This window comes from Nicotiana tabacum, chromosome 18, assembly GCF_000715075.1.
Source record: "Nicotiana tabacum cultivar K326 chromosome 18, ASM71507v2, whole genome shotgun sequence".
In the NCBI taxonomy this organism is placed as follows: Eukaryota; Viridiplantae; Streptophyta; class Magnoliopsida; order Solanales; family Solanaceae; genus Nicotiana; species Nicotiana tabacum.
In genome coordinates this window covers 148,142,172-148,163,702 of record NC_134097.1, presented here as the reverse complement: position 1 = coordinate 148,163,702, position 21,531 = coordinate 148,142,172, and the positions used below count along the sequence as shown (strand labels likewise).

At 36.3% G+C, this 21,531-nt stretch overlaps 1 protein-coding gene across 7 annotated transcripts; it reads left to right on the top strand.

The window, feature by feature from the left end:
• Positions 1-11,154: 11,154 nt before the first annotated feature.
• Positions 11,155-21,094, top strand: LOC107788039 (uncharacterized). 7 transcript variants are annotated; one of them, XM_016609682.2, is made up of 24 exons: positions 11,161-13,514; positions 13,759-13,959; positions 14,672-14,776; positions 14,882-14,947; positions 15,034-15,198; positions 15,499-15,573; positions 15,657-15,827; positions 16,111-16,177; positions 16,314-16,396; positions 16,485-16,541; positions 17,088-17,273; positions 17,396-17,488; positions 17,604-17,689; positions 17,767-17,833; positions 17,921-17,987; positions 18,091-18,227; positions 18,462-18,578; positions 18,686-18,767; positions 18,969-19,084; positions 19,253-19,390; positions 19,687-19,778; positions 20,081-20,107; positions 20,204-20,270; positions 20,692-21,094. In XM_016609682.2, the coding sequence occupies exons 1-24, from the start codon at positions 11,475-11,477 to the stop codon at positions 20,854-20,856; spliced, it is 4,470 nt and encodes a 1,489-aa protein (XP_016465168.1). In that variant the 5' UTR covers positions 11,161-11,474; the 3' UTR covers positions 20,857-21,094. The 7 variants fall into 7 exon arrangements, 6 of the variants coding, with proteins under 6 accessions (XP_016465169.1, XP_016465168.1, XP_016465166.1 ...); XM_016609680.2 differs by having other exon boundaries at positions 16,269-16,396; XM_016609683.2 differs by lacking the exon at positions 14,672-14,776 and having other exon boundaries at positions 11,155-13,514; positions 16,269-16,396.
• The last annotated feature ends 437 nt before the right edge of the window (positions 21,095-21,531 follow it).

Here is a 21,531-nt window from a genome sequence, read left to right as displayed (position 1 = left end):
TCCACATTAAGGGAAGAAAAAAACCTACTCCGGATGGATCAGAACATTCGTGTAACTTCTACTAAGATGGAAAAGATATTTCCATGTGTTTTTTTTATGTGATGGAACACCTTCCAATTCACCTTGTACTAATGATGTATTCTGGGCCGGGCTTAGCGGGCCTGGGCTCTGGCGGTCCCGGGCCTCACGGTCCCGGGCTTCGTGGGCTCAACGGGTGGAACCAGCCCATGGCGGGCCTAAGCCCATATGGTCCTGGGCTAAACGGGCCGGGCTCGTGGGCTTAGCGGGCCTAACAGGCTTTTTTATTTTCGTTTTTTTTTTAATTTTTTTTAAGGCAATTTCTTGTAAACCATATCATGACTATATAAATAATATATATGTAATATATATGTAGAAATCTAATTATTAAAGTGCTTGACGAAAAAGTAAAATAACAAAATAATAGTAAAACTAAATTGCCATGCATAATAAATTAATAAGAAAGTACAACATGAAGCATAAATACGTCTAATAATTTTAAAATAACACAAATTGTTGAAATATCTTAAAGACGAATTTGCGGATAAATACCATCAACACAATACGTTATATGCTAAAATGTCTGTGGTACACCCTGAACGAAAATTTAAGACTCTTCCACAGTTCTTGCATTTTAATATTTGGCCTTCTTCATTTTCTTCAAGCACTTCATAGTAGTGCGAAACAAATAAGCGCACTCTTTCCGAACGAGACATGATGTAACTTGAAAATTAAGATTGAGACTTGAAGTCTTGAAAATTGGAGATTGAGAAATGAGTATTGAGTATTGAAATGAAGAAGAGGGAGGGGGTATTTATAGTGTTAGAGAAGGTTAGTTTTGTAAATTGAAAAAAAAATGGCTATTTGTGCAATATGGCCGTTGGTGGTCATTGGGGGTGGGGCCCTCATTTTGAATTTTGAAAAATCTTGTTTTGTAGTATATATAGTATACTAGTATAGTATATAATATATATATATATATATTGTATGTTATGTATATATATATTATAGCTTATAAATAATTGCAAGTTAAAGACAAAAAAATATTGCAAAAAGATATTCAAGGGCATGTCTTATAATTTTTATTACCAAAAATGGCATATCTTTCTTAGTCTTCCTTCCCCCAATGAAATGAGCACAACAAGGTACTAATACCACCATTAAAAGGGAAAAAAACTAAAAGAAGATATGCCAAAGTACAAGGTACACCATAATCTACACCATCCTCCGCAAGTTCCGCCATCATTTTTTCATAAGCTTCATCTATCGCCGGTTGTGATTCCGCAATTCCAAAGTTTCTTCTTTCCGAGCGGATCCAATCTCTGAACAGTACAGATTTTTCCAAGCTCTCCGTCATTGACGCTCTATGATCACCTATTTGAAGTCTTGCTTGACTGAAAGCGCTCTCTGATGCAACAGTTGAAGCTTGAATAGATAAAATATCCCGAGTCATCCTTGCAAGAACCGGAAAATGTTTTTCCCTTGCCTTCCACGATTCCAAAAGATCAAAAGTGTCGTCTGGATTCTCCTTTTCAAGTCCCTGCGACAAATAAACTTGAAGCTCATTTAGATGTGAAGTTTCATCATAATTATCACCTTGAGAACCCCTAAACTCCGTCCAAAATTTAAGTGCTTTTAAGCCCGAAGCTCTTTTAGACGATTGTGAACTAGACAAAGTAGGGGTTGGAACATTTGGCCTAGTATGCTCTAAGGCAAGTTGATAATCATTATAAATTATTTGAGCATTGATTTTAATTGAGGCTTTTGCATCTGCAAGTGTAGCAAATTCCTCATTTGAAAGATCTAAAGCCTTATAAATATTTGAGTACCAAAAATGAGGACATCCTAATTTTATTGTAGGATTTAACATTGCAGCAACACCATAAATAGGAGGGATAGAGAAAAAATATTTTTTAAACTTTTCTTTCATTGCATTTATAGCAAGTTGATAAATTTCCCCACCCTCCGAAAATTCAACAAACAAATCACATAGTGCTGCAATATAAACTAAACAGTTTGAAATAGTAGGATAATATTGCCCAGAAAATGCATTTGTAGCAATTTGAAAATGTTCTAAAAAATCTATAAGAATTTTAACATTCGTCCAATCTTGAGTAGTAAGCATTTCATCATCATCCTCACCTCCCACCCGAGCATTAAATATTGCATTAATTGGTTTCTATATTCATATGCAACTACTAAACTTTCGTACATATAATTTCATCTAGTCGGGCAAGCTTTAGGAACTTTTCTTTCTCTAAGGCCATATTCATCACATTTTTTAAAATATTCTCTTAGTCTACTTCTACGGTTTGAATAAAAAATCCAATTAAGAGTCATTCTAACCTTTTCAATTTCTAGATTTAAAATTCGCATACCATCACCGACAATTAAATGATAAATATGACAAATACATCTAACATGGAATATATTCCTAAATGCGGGATTTAGTGTTGTTGCAAGATGCCTATAACACTAGTGTTACTAGAAGCATTATCCATAGAAATTTCCATTATTTTATCTCTAAAGCAAAAATATCTACAAATATCTGCAACAGTGTTAGCTATAAACTTACCTGTGTGACATGAATTAATTATTCTATACGCAATAATGCGTTTTTGCATTGTCCACTCCTCATCTATCCAATGACTTGTAACAGTTAGATAATCACAATCATTACCACTTCTACCAATATCAGTAGTAATAGAAATCCGATTACTTATATAAGTAAATAAATACCGCAAATATTGTTCATATTCATGTTTATATTTATAAATATCGCTCTTAACTGTTGCGCGAGGCCAACCTTTATAAGTAGGATTAAAAACTCTTCTAATAAAATGCATCCAATTAGGATTAGAGGGAAAATAATAGGGTAAGCACATAACGGTAACCATCTTTGCTAATTCTTCACGATCTCTATTTGGATCATAATATAAAATACCTCCGATCGCAGTGTTAATTCCTGGTTGAACTAGATTTGAACCTGTACTAGAGTTAACATTAGAATCTACATGTGTTCCTTCTAGCTGCGCTTTCATTTGTAAATATCTAGCTTTATCTCCATGGTGTGTTTTTATGTGCCTAGTCAAACTACCCGTGCCGCTACGGTCTCCAGTATATTTATGCGCCAGTAATTTCCCACATGTTTTACACTTAGCCTTATTTTGTTCTCTTACTTGAGTAAAAAAAATTCAAACTAGTGATGTTTCTAGGCGTTTAGGAGGTTGTCTATTAAAACTAGGGGTTTCTACAGGTGGGTCGGGCGGTACATCAGTTGGGTTATTAAAAGGACTAGTAGGTGTATCATCTAAATCTGGTTGGGTTTCATCTTCATCCTCATTTTCAAAGATAGTTTCATTAGGATAAAGAGCATTCATAGTTTCATCATCTAAATTTTCACCTGGTGCAACATTATGGCAAAATTGACTATCGGAAAATTGAAAACAGGAGTTATCACTATCAAGAATAATAGGAACAGCAGGACGTCTACCAGGTCTGGGTCGGGGAGCCGGGGGAAGGGTAGTAGGTTGGCCACTACTTTCACCAATTTTAGCTTTACCCTTACCACCAAAAATATTTTTCAAAGAAAATGTCATATTAATTATAATTATACTAAATAAAACTAACAAAACTATAATATTAAAACTTAAGAGTTGGAACGCGTTTACCGAATTGCGGAACAACTTCTTGAAAATTGAAAATCGTTGAAGACTTGAATACTTCAATTCACCAACTTCACAATTTTTCACGAAATTTCAACAATAAAATAAGCAATTATAGTAGAGAGATTGATGAATTGGTGAGTAAAAATGAAAGAATGAGGGGGTATTTATAGTTGAGAATTGGGAAAAAGTGTAATTATATAAAGTTTGGGGTTAAAATAAAATTTGGGGGCCAAATGGCTATTTTTAAAACTTCCAAACGGTCAAAATTGCAGCCCAACGACTATAATTTAATTTTTGACCGTTGCTATTTTTTTAATTTTTTTTTAAAAAAAGTAGCCGTTAGGCCCGGTAAGACCGACCCAGGCCCGCCAGCCGGTCCCGGGCTCGTGGGCTTTTTGACCATACCCGGCCCGCCACAGGCTTTTTGCATCATTAAGGACCGGACCGCCAGGCCCGTTTAGCCCGTTAGGACCGCGGGCCCGGTCCCAGCCCGGCCCACCGTACAACATTACCTTGTACACGAGGCACGACTTGGAAGGCCTGTTCAATGCAGATGGATGTATCCCTTTGAGAGGTAATATTATTGATGTAATTTTCTGTTTTATTTGAATGTTCTTGGCTAACCTGAAATTATGTAGGACAATTGGCAAATGCAAATAATTTGTTAAGCAGGGGAATAGGATTGAAGGATCTATATGTGAAGCTTATCTTGCAAAGGAAACTGCTCATTTTTGTTCTTATTATTTTGAGAGTAATGTGGCATGTGCTAGGAATAGGCCCAACAGGCACGGTCGACCTTAGGAATGATCCATTATATCCGCCTATGTCCATATTCAATCAACCAGGCCGATGTTCTAAGGATGTTAGAAAGAGAAGTTTGAGTGATATGGAGTTCAAGTCAGCTGCACTTCACGTGTTGCTAAATTGTCCCGAAGTTGTACCGTTTCTCAAGTAAGTATTGATTTAGTAGTTATTAAAATATAAAAATTACTGTGATTACATCTCAATGCAACTACTAAAAATATTTGATGTGTCACAGTCATTTCGTGGGTCAATTTGGCCATGATGCTGTATATACGAGATTTGATACGTGGTTCAAACAATTTGTAAGTTTCTCCTTAAAATATTCTAACACTATGTAGGTAAACAATGTTTGGAAGTTATGCTAACTTATGAATTTTTTTAACAATATATAGGTAAATGATCCAAATAATGATGTAAATCAATTTTTGAAAGATATATCTTGGGGACATGGGCTTGAGGTCACAACAATGTCTAAGTACGTTGTGAATGGTTATAAGTTTCATACAGAGGATTGCTCTAAAAATAAAAATAGCAACAACAGTGGGGTGTGGGTTCAAGGTGGTGATGGCAACCAAGATGGAGATATTGATTATTATGGTGTGCTCAAAGAAATAATAGAACTAGAATATACATGTTGGCCATATAAGAAATTGATACTCTTTAGATGCAAGTGGTTTGACCCACATCCAACAAGAGAGGTACAAGAGTACACAATCAATACAACATAATTGAGGTTAATCATACGAGGGAGTATGATCCCTATGATCCTTTCATAATTGCACATAATGTTAGGCAAGTGTATTATGCTCCTTATCCATTGCGGCGGAATAAGTCCGATTGGTGGGTTGTAATAAAAACTAAGCTTGTGGGTAGGGTGGAAGTCGAGAATGTGATGTTGCATATCAAAACGATATCTCCAGTGTTCACCAAATAGTGGACGAAGTTTTAGAAAATGATTTGGAACATCCTAACACATATTGGAAGAAGTTGATATAAATGAAGTAAGAATTATAGAAAACGAGGAAGAAGAATCAACTGATGAAGCTCAAACTAGTGAGGAAGAAGAATTCTCGGACGAGGAACTATACGTCGATGAGCTTTAAAAAGTTGGTTTCTTTAATAACTCTCGTTTATAACTAGTTTCTTTATATGTTTCAATCTAAATATGTATTATATTATGCAGATGACAGGCAAGGGTCGAGGTAACAATGATCCTACCAATTCTCGGGGTCGAGAAAAGGCTAGGAAACCAAAGAGGAGGGTAGAAGATAATACTCAATCTTTGCCTCCAGAGATGCCTATGCCTATGTCTTTGCCTCCACCCCAGGGCTATTCTGAGCTGCCACAGCATTATCAGCCCTACACCTTCGTGCAAACACTAGGTGTTTCGTCATAGGGCCATAGACTGTACGTCCGACATACAGTCTAGCTGCCGCACGACCACGTGGATCGCAGCCATCTGCATTGCATGGATCGTATCGATCCATGTCACATCCACATGGATCACAGCCATCAGTGTCACAGCCACTCGGGTCACAGCCACTCGGGTCACAGCTATTAGTGGCACGTCTACTTGCGGCCCATACAACTATGTCGCAGTCACAGGGCTCACAGTCACAGGGCTCGCAACCATCTTCATCTGGGACTCCATCTATTTCATGCCTTCGCCTGCGAGATACTAGCTCTGACCCCCTACACCTTCCACACATGTCTCTGATATACATGTTTCGGACGGTGATGCTGATGATGACGAGGAGGTGCATTATGATCAATATGGCAGGATCATCATAGTCCCTGAGGGTGATGGGTAAGAGTTATTTGTTATTTTTACGTTTATTGTTTTGTACAGTTTTACTAAGATATTAATGTGTTTTTTTAAATTGCAGGTTCATCCCTAGTAATATTACTACAAGGATAATCACCAAAGCCATCAGAAAGCTTTATGATGGCCCTTATGCGACTTGGAGTGATTTCCCATTCTCGCTGAATGAGCAAATTTTCAATCAATTTAAGGTATAAATATTCTTTTAAGCTGTACAATTATTTATATTTATGATATTTCCATCTAAATATGTATTATAGAATATAGCGCTTATATACACACACACACACACTCTTATACTATATTATGCACTAAGTATTAGTGTATTAACTAATATTATATCGAATATAGCTTATATATATCGAATATAGCTTTTATATATATTCGATAAAAGCTTAGTGCATTAATACATAATTATTCAAAAGTTAAGTGCATTAATACTTAGCTTTTGAATAATTATTAGCTAATAAAAGTTAAGTATAATATATCGAATATAGCTTTTATAATATTTTCATCTAAATATGATATTTCCATATAATACTTAACTTTTGAAATACAGATCAAGTGTGTATAGGAACACCGCTATAGCCCGGATGTGGCTGCAAATTTTCATCTCAAAGCTCGCAAGCAGTTGCCGCATTGTTTCTCCAAAGCTAGAAAGATGAACCAGAAGCCTGGCTGGTTGCTTCAGAATTTATGGGAGGATTTGCAAAGGCAATGGCTTACCGCAGAGTTCTTAGAGAAGAGCGAAAAAGGAAAAGAGCTCGTGCATCTGAGAAGGGAGGATCCTTATACACTGGAGGTGCGATCAGCCTAGGGAAAATAAAGAGAAGAATGGTACGTAATTGCTTAATGTATTTTAATTTTCAAAGTATATCTATTCTGTTTATTAACTAAAATTTATGAGTTTTCACGAAAAGAAGTTGGGGCGTCCGATGAACCAAGATGAGCTATTTAAGGAGACTCATATTGTAGAGAAGAAGAAAGAGACGGATCAAGAAAGGTGGGTCGAGGGCCGAGCCTCGACTGTACATGTAAGTTTTCACTTTTCATTAAGTATTTTGATTTACTTTTATATAAATTTTGAAATACTAATTCAATGTAATTTTTCTTATAGGGCCGCTTCACAGCTGAAGTGGAGGAATTCATACGCAGTCAGCCACCTAATGAGTCGGGCGACCCAATCCAACCTTCGGACGAGGATGCTAAAAGAATGTGGACGCAGGCTGCTGGCGGTCCAAAATGGGGGAAGGTATACAGGCTTCCTACTAAGAAATTTCATCGCTATAAGTGTGGAATGCAAGGAATAGGGACTTCCTCGCAAGCCGAGCAACTTGATATGGAGAGCCTCTCCTCTATGCGGGAGACTGTGAGAAAGCTCACATCCGAGCTAGAAGTCGCCAAGTAAAGAGAAAAGCTTAGAGATGCTCAGTACATTAGCATGCAAGAGCAGATCAAAGCTCTCCTAGCTTCTGGCAGTTTTTCCGATTCCCCGGTCTCGTGAGTCATCGCCAGAGGCTCGCCTTCCCCGTGCTCGTTCCTCCCGTCCTCCCCGTGATCGTTCTTCCCGTCCTAGACAAGTACACCCTTCTGGATACCGTCTTGGTGATGAAAGTTCATCAGACGATAATGATAATGATGTACAAAACAATCCTTGACTTTTATACACTTTCAACTAGACAAATACAATCGATTTTCGAATGGGCTTGTAATAAAAGTTAACTTAGTTTGGTTAGCTTAATGTGTTAGTTCTATTGAACTTTATAGTTTGTTAGTTTTAATGTTGTTGTTGTTGTTGTTGTTTATTGTTGTTGTTTCTTTTTATTGTTGTTGTTGTTTATTGTTGTTGTTATTGTTGGCATAAAATGCATGTTTAGGAATTTTGGTAAGCTGGCAGGTGGTGTAGCTGCCAAAACAGGCAGTTTCTGCCAAAAATATACCAAGAAAAACGACCAACTTTGGTCGCTAGTTGGTCGCTTCTCCCTTAAAAAATAATAATTTTCTGGGCAATAGCGACCAAGGTTGGTCGCTATTTAACCCAGATTTCATAAAAGCGACCAACTTTGGTCGCTATTCCATTTAAAAAATAATTTCTGGAAATATAGCGACCAAAGTTGGTCGCTTATAATTAAAAAAAAAATTATTTCTTGACGTTAGCGACCAACTTTGGTCTCTTATTTAAAAAAAAAATTAAAAAATTAAATAATAAAGCGACCAACTTTGGTCGCTATTTTTCAAATTTTAAAATATAATATTTTCTTTACAGATCAAAGTTGGTCGCTTTTTTATGACTAATAATAAATTAAAAAAAAACGTAATTTACATGTGGAGACCAACTTTGGTCGCCAAAATTATATTATTAAAATATTATAGCGACCAAAGTTGGTTGCTATTTTCTTTACCCGGAATATTTGGTCCTTAAGGTAAAGGGACCAGCTTAATATCGACCAGGCCTGTTTGGTCGCCTTTTGGTCGCTTTTTGGTCAATAAGCGACCAACTTTAGTCGCTTTTCGTGGTCGCTTTTTCCGGATTTCTAGTAGTGTTAATTATTCACACCTTCATTGAACGATGGAGCTAGGCAACAATTCGGGACATTTTAGTGAAGTTTTAAGAGAATCATACACAATAGTTCTTCTCAAATCTCAAGGCGTGAATGATGTAGCTAGGCAACATTAAGAGTACTTTTTAATAGAACTAAATTTATATTAATTTTAGAAAACTTTTTACAAGAGATTTAAAATCTGAATGAAACATTGTCGCATCTTAAATATTGAATATAAGGAAGTCACAGCTTACAAAAAATATTATAATGTAACTTGGTGGCTTAAAGGTCTATAATTAAGAAGAAGAAAAAAAGGGCAGCTCGGTGCAAAAATTAAAAATAGTATGAGCTAGTCAGTTTTTAGACTAGTAATAAAAAATTGTCAGCATTTGCAAAGTCTATGAAGTTGTATAAACTTCCAGCATATTATGAGCCCGTTTGGATTAGCTGATTGTATATATCTAATAAGCTTGAAGTGCTGAAAAGTATTTTTAAGTTCTGAAACTGATTTTTTAAATAAGCATTTATGTGTTTGGAAAAACGTGCTGAAACTGATAATAAACAGTTGATGCGTTTGAAGAAAAGTGCTGATAAACTATTCTTTTGTTAAAATGACTATAATACTCTTAAAACTTAGCAAAAGATTATAAATTAAAAATTTTCTTTGTAAAGAAAAGGATGAACAACAAATATGGAACGAAGAAAAAAGTTAAAAAATTTATTTTAGGAAAAATATTTTGTGAATTTAAAAATATTATTAAGGATAAACATTTATGTGTTTGGATAGACGTGCTGAAACTGATAATAAGCAGTTGATGTATTTGGAAGAAAAGTGTCGATAAGCTATTCTTTTGTTATAATAACTAAAATACCCTTAAAACTTAACAAAAGATTATAAATTAAATTTTTTCTTTGTAACGAAAAGGATGAACAACATATATGGAACGACGAAAAAAGTTAAAAAATTTATTTTAGGAAAAATATTTTGTGAATTTAAAAATATTATTAAGGAAAATATTTATGTGTTTGGATAGACGCGCTGAAATTGATAATAAACAATTGATGTGTTTGGAAGAAAAGTACTGATAAGCTATTCTTTTGTTATAATGACTAAAATACCCTTAAAACTTAACAAAAGATTATAAAGTAAAATTTTTCTTTGTAAAGAAAAGGATGAACAACAAATTATATGGAACGAAGAAAAAAGTTAAAAAATTAGGAAAAATATTTTGTGAATTTAAAAATATTATTAAGGATAAACTAGTAAAAGCGTTGGTCAAACTAAAAAGTGTTTCTAAGCTGAAAAGCCATAAGATGAGGGTGACCAACTTATGACTGATTTTAGCTTATAAGCACTTGGCTTATAAATACTTTGGGTATTAACAAACACGTAGAAAAGCCAAAAGATGCTTATAAGCCACTTTGACCAGCTTATAACTTAGCCAAACACCCTATATGTTGGAACTCTAGCATATTATGAAATTCTAGCTTATTATGGTGGAATCTCAAATATAAAAAATTCGAACTCCAGCATATTATGCTGGAATTTTTCCGAATTTTTAAGGGTATTTTTGTTCATATTTTATCTTTACATGAAAAAGTGGCAAAATTTCGATTACTTTTGAAATTGTAGCTAATTTTCAATTAGTAAGTATAAATCTGGCTATTTCTGATATTTTTCCGTGTACAAAGCATCCGCTATCATGCAGAGTTCGAGGAAGGGCCACACCCCGAAGGGGTAATATAAGCAGCCTACCCTGATACAAGTACGGTTGGGTGACACAAAGACAACTAAACAACTTGTTTGGATAGTTCTTACCTACTGTATTGTATCGTATTGTTACTTTAAATATAATATTGTGTATCATACCATTAAATATGTCGTTACGGAACGACGAAAAATAGCACTTTATGGAACGATCGATTTGATGTGGTCGCATCATTTCTATAATTTTTTTCTCTCATCTTGCCCTTCCTTAGGAGTATTAAATAACCCTATTTTATCTTTTGCCATACCTTTTTATATAATAATTCTACCTCGTACCTTTTTTTAATAATATTACAAGTATATTACTCGTATTGTTGGTGCATGACATCATGAAATAACGATAAACAATACAATCTATTCCGATATTGTACACATCAAAACTATACGATACAATCAATACAATACAATGCAATACAATAAAATACCATACCTTATTAAATGATACTACATCTAACCATCAAAACAAGTTGCAAGTTGATCGAAGGCTCCCTTCTCAGAGGACTATAATAATGATTTCAATAATCATACTGTATGTCAGAGTCAGATGGTAGATACCTAATTTTCAGGAACTCCTTCAAAAATGGTGCAATGCTCTCTCCAACTCAGTTCGACGAGGCGCTGACTTGGTGCCAATTCAAACCTTAGCCTGCCTTCATTTGCTCGGCCATGTGAAGGCTGTTTTTATAATCAAGCTAGTAACCTTCACTTCCATTAAAAAAAGAATTTGCTTTGGTGTTAATCTTAGAAGACTTTTTCTACGAGTCATGATTTAGCACCAAATATTAAACCTAAGAGGAAATTGTCTTATAGATTGCGAGTCGTCTCTCTCTAGATTTCTCAAAAATACAGTCATGGATACCTATTTGATTCAGTTCCAAAATGCCCAGATGAAGGCGATTCTGAGGCCTAGTTCTAGGGTTCCGTTTGAAACCTTCATTTCCGATCACATGTCCAGCTCCGATAAAATAAATTCGGAGGCTGAGTCAATTTTCAACATGATGAAGCAAAAGGATCCAGAGTCCCTTGCTCTTAAGCTTGTTGACTATCTTAGCCACCCTTCCCACAACCTTGATACCCGTCAAGAGTGTGCTAAACTCCTTCACAAGTTGATTACTGATGATGATGACTTGTGCACTTGGCACAATCTAAGTGTCTCCGCTCAATCCACAATCAAGTCTATGATCCTTGATTGCATGAAGGTAGAAGATTCAAATTATATCATCAAAAAGCTTCGTAAAACTGTTTCAAAGCTGGCTGCTTCATTTCTCCCTGATAACACCTGGCCTGAATTGTTGCCATCCCTGTACCAATGGGTCATTGGTTCCGGTTCAAATTGCGTGTCAGTTTTCTTAATATTTGCCAAACTCGCTGACGACAAAACAATAGTCCCTTGCATAAAACAATTGTTGTCACTATTCCTTAGTACACTGAGTGACACTACCCTAGATCTCGATATGAAGATGGCAGCCGTGAGAGGAGTGTTCAGGATAATAAGGACGTTGACTGAAAAGGAGCAGTTTCAAGATCAATTGCCAGGTATAATGAGGATGTTGACTGAGGCATTGACCATCCATATTGAGGCAGCAAAGCATGCGTTAGAGTGTGCTGAACTCTTGCTTATTGATGATGAGTATCTGGAAAATAGGTCCAGTCAATTGTTGGTTGAGTTTTTTACTCAGTTCCAAAAGGAACGGACGATTGGGGAAATTCTCGGGCCTGATTTAGAGCCATTTCAAACCTTTATTTTCAATTACATGTCGGTAAAAGATCCAGAAACTCAGTCGATGTTTTACATGATGAAGCAAATGCATCCAGACTCCCTTGTTATTAAGCTTGCTAGCTATCTTGGCCGCCCTTGCCATCGCCTTCGTACTCGTCATGTGTGTGCTCTCCTCCTAAAGAAGTTGCTTACAGATAAGGACGACTTTTGCACTTGGCAAAAACTGAGTGTCTCCACTCGATCCACCATCAAGTGTATGATCCTCGCTCGTATTGAGCAAGAAGAATCAAATTTCATCATCCATAAGCTCATTGACACCGTTTCACTTCTCCTAGATAACACCTGGCCTGAAATATTGCCATGCCTGTACCAACACGTCATTAATTCTAGTTCAAGCAACCACTTGAGAGCGGAAGCTTTCTTAATATTTGGCGAACTAGCTGAGCACATAGGCGAAACAACAGTCCCTTGCATAAAAGATTTGCACCGACTATTCCTTAATACACTGAATGATGATACCCTTTGTCTCGACGTGAGGATCTCCGCCACGAGAGCTGTGATCACCTTCATTCAGTGTGTATCGAGTTCAAATGGAAAGGAGCGATTTCAAGATCTATTGCCAGGTGTTATGAGGATCTTGACTGACACATTGAGCAACAGTAAGGATCAGGAGGATGCAGCAGATTACATGCTGGATCTTTTCATAAAGTTAGCTCAGAATGAGCCTAAATTCTTTAGGCGACAGCTAGTGATTGTTGCGGGTTCAATGATGGAGATAGCAGAGGATGAGAAACTGAAAGAGGGGACAAGGCAACGGGCCGTTGAATTTTTGATAACTTTGGTTGAGGAAAGGGAGAGGACACCTGGGATGATGAGGAAGTTGCCCTCATTTATTAGCAGATGTTTTACAATGTTACTGAATTTATTACTAGATATTGAGGATGACCCCGCTTGGCATAGTGCAGAGACCGGCTCTGATAATACAGGGGCAACAAGTAATTTCAAAGTTGGTGCGGAATGTTTAGGTCGGTTTTCTGTTGCATTAGGAGGTAAGTCTATTGCTCATACTGCTAAAGAGCAGCTGTCTGCTTACTTGGTTGCCCCAGAGTGGGAGAAGCGCCATGCAGCTCTCGTTACACTTGCTCATATTGCTAAAGGTTGCTCAAAGCTGGTATGTACAATACCTGTCTTAATGTATTACTAATTGGTTTGGTTATAATGGATATAATATTATGTCAACTCCTTGCATTTAAGAGGTGCCTTTTGCTGGCAAACTGCTTAAATATCTAAGATAATTTGCCCCTATTCTTTACCAGAATGCTTTACACTATGTTTATTACGTGTTTAAAGTTATCTGTTTGATTTTTTATTCCTTAGGCAATTACCCCATCATGGCTTCTTTTTTCCTATTACAGGTGATGTTTAAGAATCTGGAGCAACCAGTGAATATGGCTCTAATTTGTCTCCAAGATCCTCATCCTCGAGTCAGACTGGCTGCTTGCAGGGCAATTCACCACTTGTCGACTGTCTACTGTCCAGATTATCAAAAACAATACCATAACCAAGTGGTTCCTGCATTAGCTGCAACTTTGGATGATCTTCATCCACGAGTGCAGGTTTGTCCTATGTGATATGTACCTTTTGTAGATGCTGCAGAATTCCCAAAAGAACTTGCAAGCTAAAAGAAGATTAGATTATTGATCATTGATACATGAAACAACCAAAAAAATCTTTTATTCTTACTGCACCTCCTCTAAAAAGGGGTCTTATCATGTACCATACGGCTGAAGTTCTTTAACCTTGCCTAGGTTTAGTACCCCTTTAATTTATAAAATTGTGTTTTATCCACAAAAAGTATTGATTCCTAAGAATCTTGGGTTCAAGAGCAAATATTTCACAGCTGTTAGAGTTGGCTCTTTATCAGACCACTAATCTTATTGCATTCTGCTTGATGTAATTGTGAGTTACTCTGATTAGTCCCTTGGCTATATATGGCTTACTTAGCTGTAAGGGTTGTTCCCAATTTGTCCATAACAATCGTTTTTGCTTTTCTGCAACACGAGGCAAATTAAGGATGTCTTTTGTATATCTCTTCTAGAATTTCTTACGATAAATATTGAGTTTATCTGGGTTGCAATAAGATCACTCTCACTGACTTACAAGAACACTGAATGATTAATGAGATCATAGAGGAAGTAATAATTACTACTAAATGTCAGCGGGGGTTTGGAAAATAAAACATAAGCCTAAAGATTTAGTAGATGTGAATCCATTCAGTTGCTGATGCCAACTAATTTGGTCCTTATACTTTTTTTGGTATTTTTAAAGGAATCTGCCTCGGAAGCTCTCTGGACATTCTTTGCGTGCTACAAGGAAGAAACTTTGATACCTTACCTAGATGGATTAGTTAACAAACTGCTTGTACTTGTACAGGTGTGTCAATATAGAGGCCATCAAATTACAAAGGTATGTCACTGCTGACAACTGCAAGGGGACTAATGATGTAAGTTTTCGTGTCTTTTGTTGCTTGAAATGCAGAGTGGTAAACTAATGGTCCAAAAAACAGCATTGATGGCGTTGTCTCGTCTTTCTCTATCTGTTAAGGTATTAACTGGCGCATTTATTCTTGTCTCCGATCTATTTCTTCTTATATTATCAAACATGAAGGCTGATATATTAAACGTCAACAGGGGCACTTCCGGACCTACTATGACACTGTTATGCCACACTTGAAAGCTATCCTGCGAAACACAGATCTTAAGTCTAATCACAGACTTCATGGCATAGCGTTGCAGTGCATAAGCTTTGTTGGGTCTGCTGGTGGCAAGGACAAATTTAGAGAAGACGCAGCGCAGGTCTTCTACCAACTTTGTTTTTGATGCCATCGATTGAGATTGCTTCGTTCTTGTTTCATTTGTTATGCTTTATCACATGGCTTTATCATAGCCAAACCATAATATAGATTACTTTTTTCTTGGGTTACACCTTCTTTCAACAATTATGTGCAACAAAATAATGACAGTGTTACTTTTCCACCTCTCTTGGCATTCTTTTTATTGTCTTGGCATGTGGTGGTGTGAGCTTATTTTCCTTCGGTAATTTCTCAACTTAGAGCTTACTTTTTATTTATTTCCTTTTTATTTTTGTCATTAAAGGTTATGGAAGGTCTTATATCATTACAAGGATTACACTCGAAGGGGGATGATCCTATTTCTTCGAACTTGCTAAGGGTATATACGTGTAAATTACTCGATTTTAAGATCAAATTTCTTTCTAGATAGGGCCTCTTTTTATTTTCTTTGTTTCATTGCAGACATGTGGTAACATTTGCATTTGTCTGGGACGGGATTTTCTTCCTTACATGAATGAAGTGATGCCCTTTTTTATTATTCGATGTGCTCAACTTGAACCTGTTTCAACCTGTTTAATCATCTGCTGCTATGCTGACAAATTAGAGGAAGACTTCTACCCCTGGGTTCCCCAGGTTGGCATGAATGATCTCTGCACGTTTTCATTTTCTCATATGTTGGGGAGCCACGGTGTAACTGGTAAAGTTGCTAACATGTGACCAGGAGGTCACGGGTTCAAGCCGTGGAAACAGTCACTTGCAGAAATACAGGGTAAGACTGTATACAATAGACCCTTGTGGTCCGGCCTTTCCACCCCACGCATAACGGGAGCTTAGTGCACCGGGCTGCCTTTTTTATGTATTGTTGAGTGAAGTCAGATTAAAACAAGGGATATCAATGGCTTAAGGCATGAAACAGGTTGTTTCGATCGTTTTTCCACTTCTGAAATTCCATACTCACAATGTCAGGAAAACAGCTGTTGAAGGTGAGAATTCTCGTGATTTCATAAGGTTTCTTTGTTTTCATGTTAGTTCTCCACTTGCTGATGCAAATTTTCTAATTTTTGCATCTTTAAGCCATGTATAACCTGTTGTATTCTGCTAAACTGGCTGTTGAGAAAGGGATTGCGCAAGGTGGAATTGGGTCCTATTTCATAAAGTTGTCAGACGATATAATACTGTCTTTGTTAGAAGCTTTGCATGAGGTTGTCCTTAACATCAGTGCTTATGTTGTTTCTTTTAAGGTCCAATTGGATAAAGAGAAAGTAAAAATTGATTTGTTATCTCAAGCAGGAGCCTATGATAGAAGTATGTCCATTCATATTGGATAGATTGAATGGTTGCCTGCAGGTTTGGTTCTATCTAAGACAGTTTCTTTAATATTTTTTATCCAAGCTTTGCAGTGTCTTTTTTGAACTTTTTATGTTCCAACTTGATCATCCTGTTGGCCTTTACAGTCCCATATAGTAAATCACTCCAATTTTTTCTCCTTCAATAATCAATAGTAATTTGGTTTCACCGTCTAAATTTGAGTCCATTACTCACATGGTCATTGAACTATGTGAAATTATAGAGTAAAGTCATTTTTCTTTTATTTGTAACAAGAAAGTCACTCAACTATCCCTATTGCATTCTGATGATCACTCAACCAGATTTGTTGATTTTCTCGATGGAAAAATGCTGTCTTAGCAGTCCACATTGACTTTTGAACCACATAAAATAATTACTAACACCCAAACAAAACATAGAAATCCACCCATACACCGAATCCGACCCTGGTAACATTTGGGCGGTTGACCTGCCCATTTATTAACTCGTTCCATTTTAACCCATCCAAATTTAGCCCAACCTCCCGTTGGACACCCCTGATTTTCAGTTATCTGTTTCTTATTTCAGATATGTGGACCACTTGTCAATGAAGGTCAGCTTCACAGAATAGTGGATGAGGTAAAGCATGTCATTACAGAAAGTTCAAACAGAAAAGGAAAACTCAAAGAGAGAGCAAAATCAGAAGACTTTGATGCTGAGGAAGATGAATTGCTGAGGGGGGAAAAAGAGCAAGAAGATAATATTTTTGTCCAGGTATGTTCCATTTTAAGTATGAAGCTCAGATATAAGTAACACACTATTGTACTCTTTATGCAAGCCTCACTTTGGTTCTATTGCTATTATCAAATAACGTAAAGGTTTATTTTTTTAATCAGCTCCGTCGAATATTAAAAACATTGATCAAAACCTTCAAGGCAGCATTCTTGCCTTTCTTTGACGAGCTGTCATCATATCTTATTCCTATGTGGGTAAGTGGAAGACATGATAACCACCTTCATTCTAACACTCTACTTATTTATTTATATCTATATCTTATTCCTTTTTTTAAATTTAATTTTTTCACTTTTTCTTGCTTCTGCCAAGGGCAAAGAAAATACAGCTCAAGAGAGATGTACAGCAATTGATATCTTTGCTCGCCTTGTAAGGGAATGCCCTGAAGTGACTCTAAAGTGGGTTTGTGTTTATGAGTTTTTTTGAAATGGTTGGGTTCACCGTTTTGATAAAAATTATTTCCCATATCAACTAGGTACTGTGATGTATTTCTACCTTTGTTTGTGGATGCAAGCAATGATGAACACCCAACAGTTAGACAGGTTCGGGTGCCTTAGTGGTTGCTGAGAGGTTTTCTTACTCAGTTGCTCATAATTTGATTTAACCAAACACCATTTTGTCGTGTTCAGTGTGCTCTTTATGGACTTGCGCTTTATGCGGAATATGGTGGTACCGTTTTCAAACCTTATGTTACAGGTAATATCGTTAAATATGATATTGAGATCCTTCTCATCACAGAGAACTGGACAAAAAGTGCTATAATATTTTTGTACTTACTAAATCTTATGGCATGATTCAGAGGCTATTTCAAGGATCAATGTAGTGATAATGCATTTTCGAGCTCGTGAGCCTGAGAATGAAAATGTTTATTATTCTGCTGTTTATGCACTTGGTACGATATGTCAGTTTCATCGAGAAAGCATTGGCTCGGCGCAGGTTTGTCCTTTTTAAAATCCCTAATGTTTATTTGTTGTGCATTCTTATTCCTTCAGGTCATATATGCTTGAGTTGGATTCTGAAATTTAAAGGGTCTTTATGAAATTTAGTAATGGCATACATGTTTCTGTCTTCCTAGTTATTTCGCTATCTCTTTATTTTTCTCCCTCTTTCTGTTGTTCTCTTGACTATTTGATACATTTATTTCCCTTCTGATTGACCTTCTGCTTTCAGGAGAAAATGAGAAGTGGAGAGCTTCTGAATGTCGAACCACTTGACCTCGAATATCCTCAACTGATCAGTCGCTCGTTTCATTTGTCAAATAAGACTGAAAACCATGTCGCTTTCAGGGTTGGTTCCTTAATCATATTTTTCTCCTTTTCTGTAATTGTTTTGTTGAATTTTTAAAATGTATATTTACAGTATCGATTTCGATTTCTTGTACACATTATTTTCAGGTCAAAACGATGAATGCCAAAAAGTATTGCGTTCGTCCCAACAAAGGGATTGTGTTGCCTGGATCAACTTGTGATCTTATTGGTAATTTCATCCGCTAATTAAGAAAAAGGAAAAGAGAGATGCGATGAATTTTTTGAAAGTGAAGTCATCTATGGTGATCTTTTGAATTTTGAGGATGAAAATTTAAGTAAATGTAGATTGAATTTTGATAGTATAAGCTTTGTGTTTTATGCAATTAAAGTCATGGTTAGTCATTTGTGTTCATTTATGCATCTTCTGTAGTAACAATGCAAGCGCAGAAGGAGGCCCCTTCTGACATGCAATGCAAGGACAGATTTTTACTTCAAAGCATAGTTGCAAATCCTGGCACCACTCCCGGAGATTTTACCCAGGAAATGGTAATAGAACTACCCATTTAATATATCTCCATTGTTGTATTTTACTGTCATGCTGGTGTTTGAGTGAAAATTTAATAAGTTTAAATTAAATGGTGGATCATATCAGCTTTAATTTAATTAGTGGCTATAGGATTTTAGTTTGTTGAACTGGTGACGATCTTTTTGTAGTTCAAGAAGGAGGTAGGACGTGTTGTTGATGAATGCAGGTTGAGAGTGATTTATATTCCCCCGCCTCAGCCACCATTCCCTGTCGCAGAATCCTCAAGGCAGTTCATGAAAGATATCGGCCATCTAGATGGTTCTAAGGTTGTTTACTTATTCACTTGTGATCATTGATTTGATATCATCGTTACTTTCAGGTGTCAGAGCGACATTGACTCTGATGAGAAATCGTCAGAGATGAACGTTCCACTTGAACCAATCAACTTTTGTTAATACCGGTCTGATAAGGATCTGTTTCATTGTGCATGTGCTCACATGTTGAAATAAGATAAAAGCAAGCATATAGATTTTGTTCTTCGTAGATGAAGTGATGTTTCTTCACTGTACCAGGTAGTATTGTTATAATTTCTTCACAATTCTTATTCCGAATTCTTTGGTAGATTGTTCCGATTTGGTTGTATTGCCTGCCGATAAAGGGTGACTTGGATGAAGCCAAATATGTTCATGACCTACTATGTTCAATGGTTGAAAGGTAATTAGTTTGCTCCACTTTTCATCCTTATCTGGTCTTTACATTAGTATTTCAAATCTTCATTATAATTTGATTCATATACTTTATTCACTAAAGCTAGGAAGAAAGATTACAATGTAGATACTTGATTAGAGATATTTTCCATGTATATCTTTCTTTTATTTTATAATTTTCGAATTCTAGCTCACAGAGGCGGATCCAGCATTTGAACTTTATGAGTTCATATTTGAAATTCTAATTTAATGGGTTCAAAATCTATTATTTATACATAGTAGTTAATGAGTTTTCTGATAAATATACAGGGTCTCGAGTCGAAACTATGGGTTCAGGTGAACCCATAACTTCTTTTGTAGATACGCCACTGCTAGCTCATATATTAATGCCTTCCTATTCTTCAGTGTTTTACCAAATTTTCTCACTTGCAGGTTGGACAGAGAACTTATTGGTCCCTACTATCAGGGCCTTCCAAAGATTATTTCAGTTTTTGCAGAGGTTGGTTTGAAATCATAACTATTTTATGCTAGATTCATGAGCTGTTCATTTTGAGATTTACATAAAGATTTCTCAACTATGATTCTTTTATTTATTCTTGCAAGAATATTAAAACCTTTTGACATTTTACAAATTATATTTTTCTGTATTACACGTTTGTGTTCTATTTTTTTTAAGCATAAATATGACTATCAGATCTCTAGCTCATAAGTATCTGATAAAAAACAAGGTAAGAGAATTTATCGAAGTAGAGAGGTTAATAAAAGTCCAGCTACGTCGATATACTTTTCAACATCCAATGTTATATAACATTCCTGTGTTTTCCCCCTTTGATTTAAATATATTCATATATTGTGGAATGTGGCCTTTTATGAAAGCTAATTCTTGGTATATCAATAATTGACTGTTATTTCTTTTCTAGGTTCTATGTTCTGAGAAGGCTCTTGCTACAGAAAAAACTGCACACCGCATGATTAACGTATTGAGGCATCTTCAGCAAGCACTACCACCAGCCATGTGGGAATCAGCATGGTCGTATCTTTTGCCTCGGCAGGTGATGGAATTGAAATCCATTCTATCACCCTAGAAAGATGCTAACTTTTAACCAATTCAATGATACCACTAATCTTTTGTTGGATCAAACTTTTTGCTGGTCAATGTCCCTCAAATGTAATATCTCCATGATTCTTGTTCCTAGTACTTCGCTAGGTAATTACAGCTTAGTTGAATTACCTGCATGTATAAGCTGATTTGATTGAAGCCAATATATGTTCATGAACAGTTGTGTTAAATGATCTCAAGTAATTCAACTCTTGATTTTGTTACCTAAGCATTGGTCGTTAAGGCTGGTTACAGTGTTAACAATGAGAACCAGCTCCTAGTAAGTCCACTAATATAATTAGTATGTGATTTTGCCAGTCCCTTGCTAATTAATTATGTTAAAGCCAAAAAAAAGAGAGCATCACAAATGACAACAGCATAAGTTGTAAGGTCTGCTCTGCTCCTACACTGAAATAAGCAACTGCAGAAAACCCTTAGTTGTTACTGTGAACAACCTTTAAGGCCTTCTTTGCAGATCTTGCATTGTGGTTAGTGTGTTTAAAGTTAGTTTGACATCAATGATTTTGTAGCCTTCATCTCCTAGCAGTTTGTACATACATGTCCAATCAGTGTTTTAAAAGGTGTGGGTGTAAGGTGAGACATTTTACATATGCCTCAGTGAGGCGTAAGCCTCGAGGCACGGAGCGTAAGCCCGATGGGT

What these genes read in the sequence shown, in the direction of transcription:
- LOC107788039 (XM_016609680.2), top strand. Translation starts at nt 11,475, where the DNA reads ATGGATACCTATTTGATTCAGTTCCAAAATGCCCAGATGAAGGCGATT. An exon ending in CAGGAAAACAGCTGTTGAAG is followed by an intron (nt 16,178 to 16,268) that starts GTGAGAATTCTC and finishes TGCATCTTTAAG; the next exon opens with CCATGTATAACCTGTTGTAT. An exon ending in AGTCGAAACTATGGGTTCAG is followed by an intron (nt 20,108 to 20,203) that starts GTGAACCCATAA and finishes TCTCACTTGCAG; the next exon opens with GTTGGACAGAGAACTTATTG.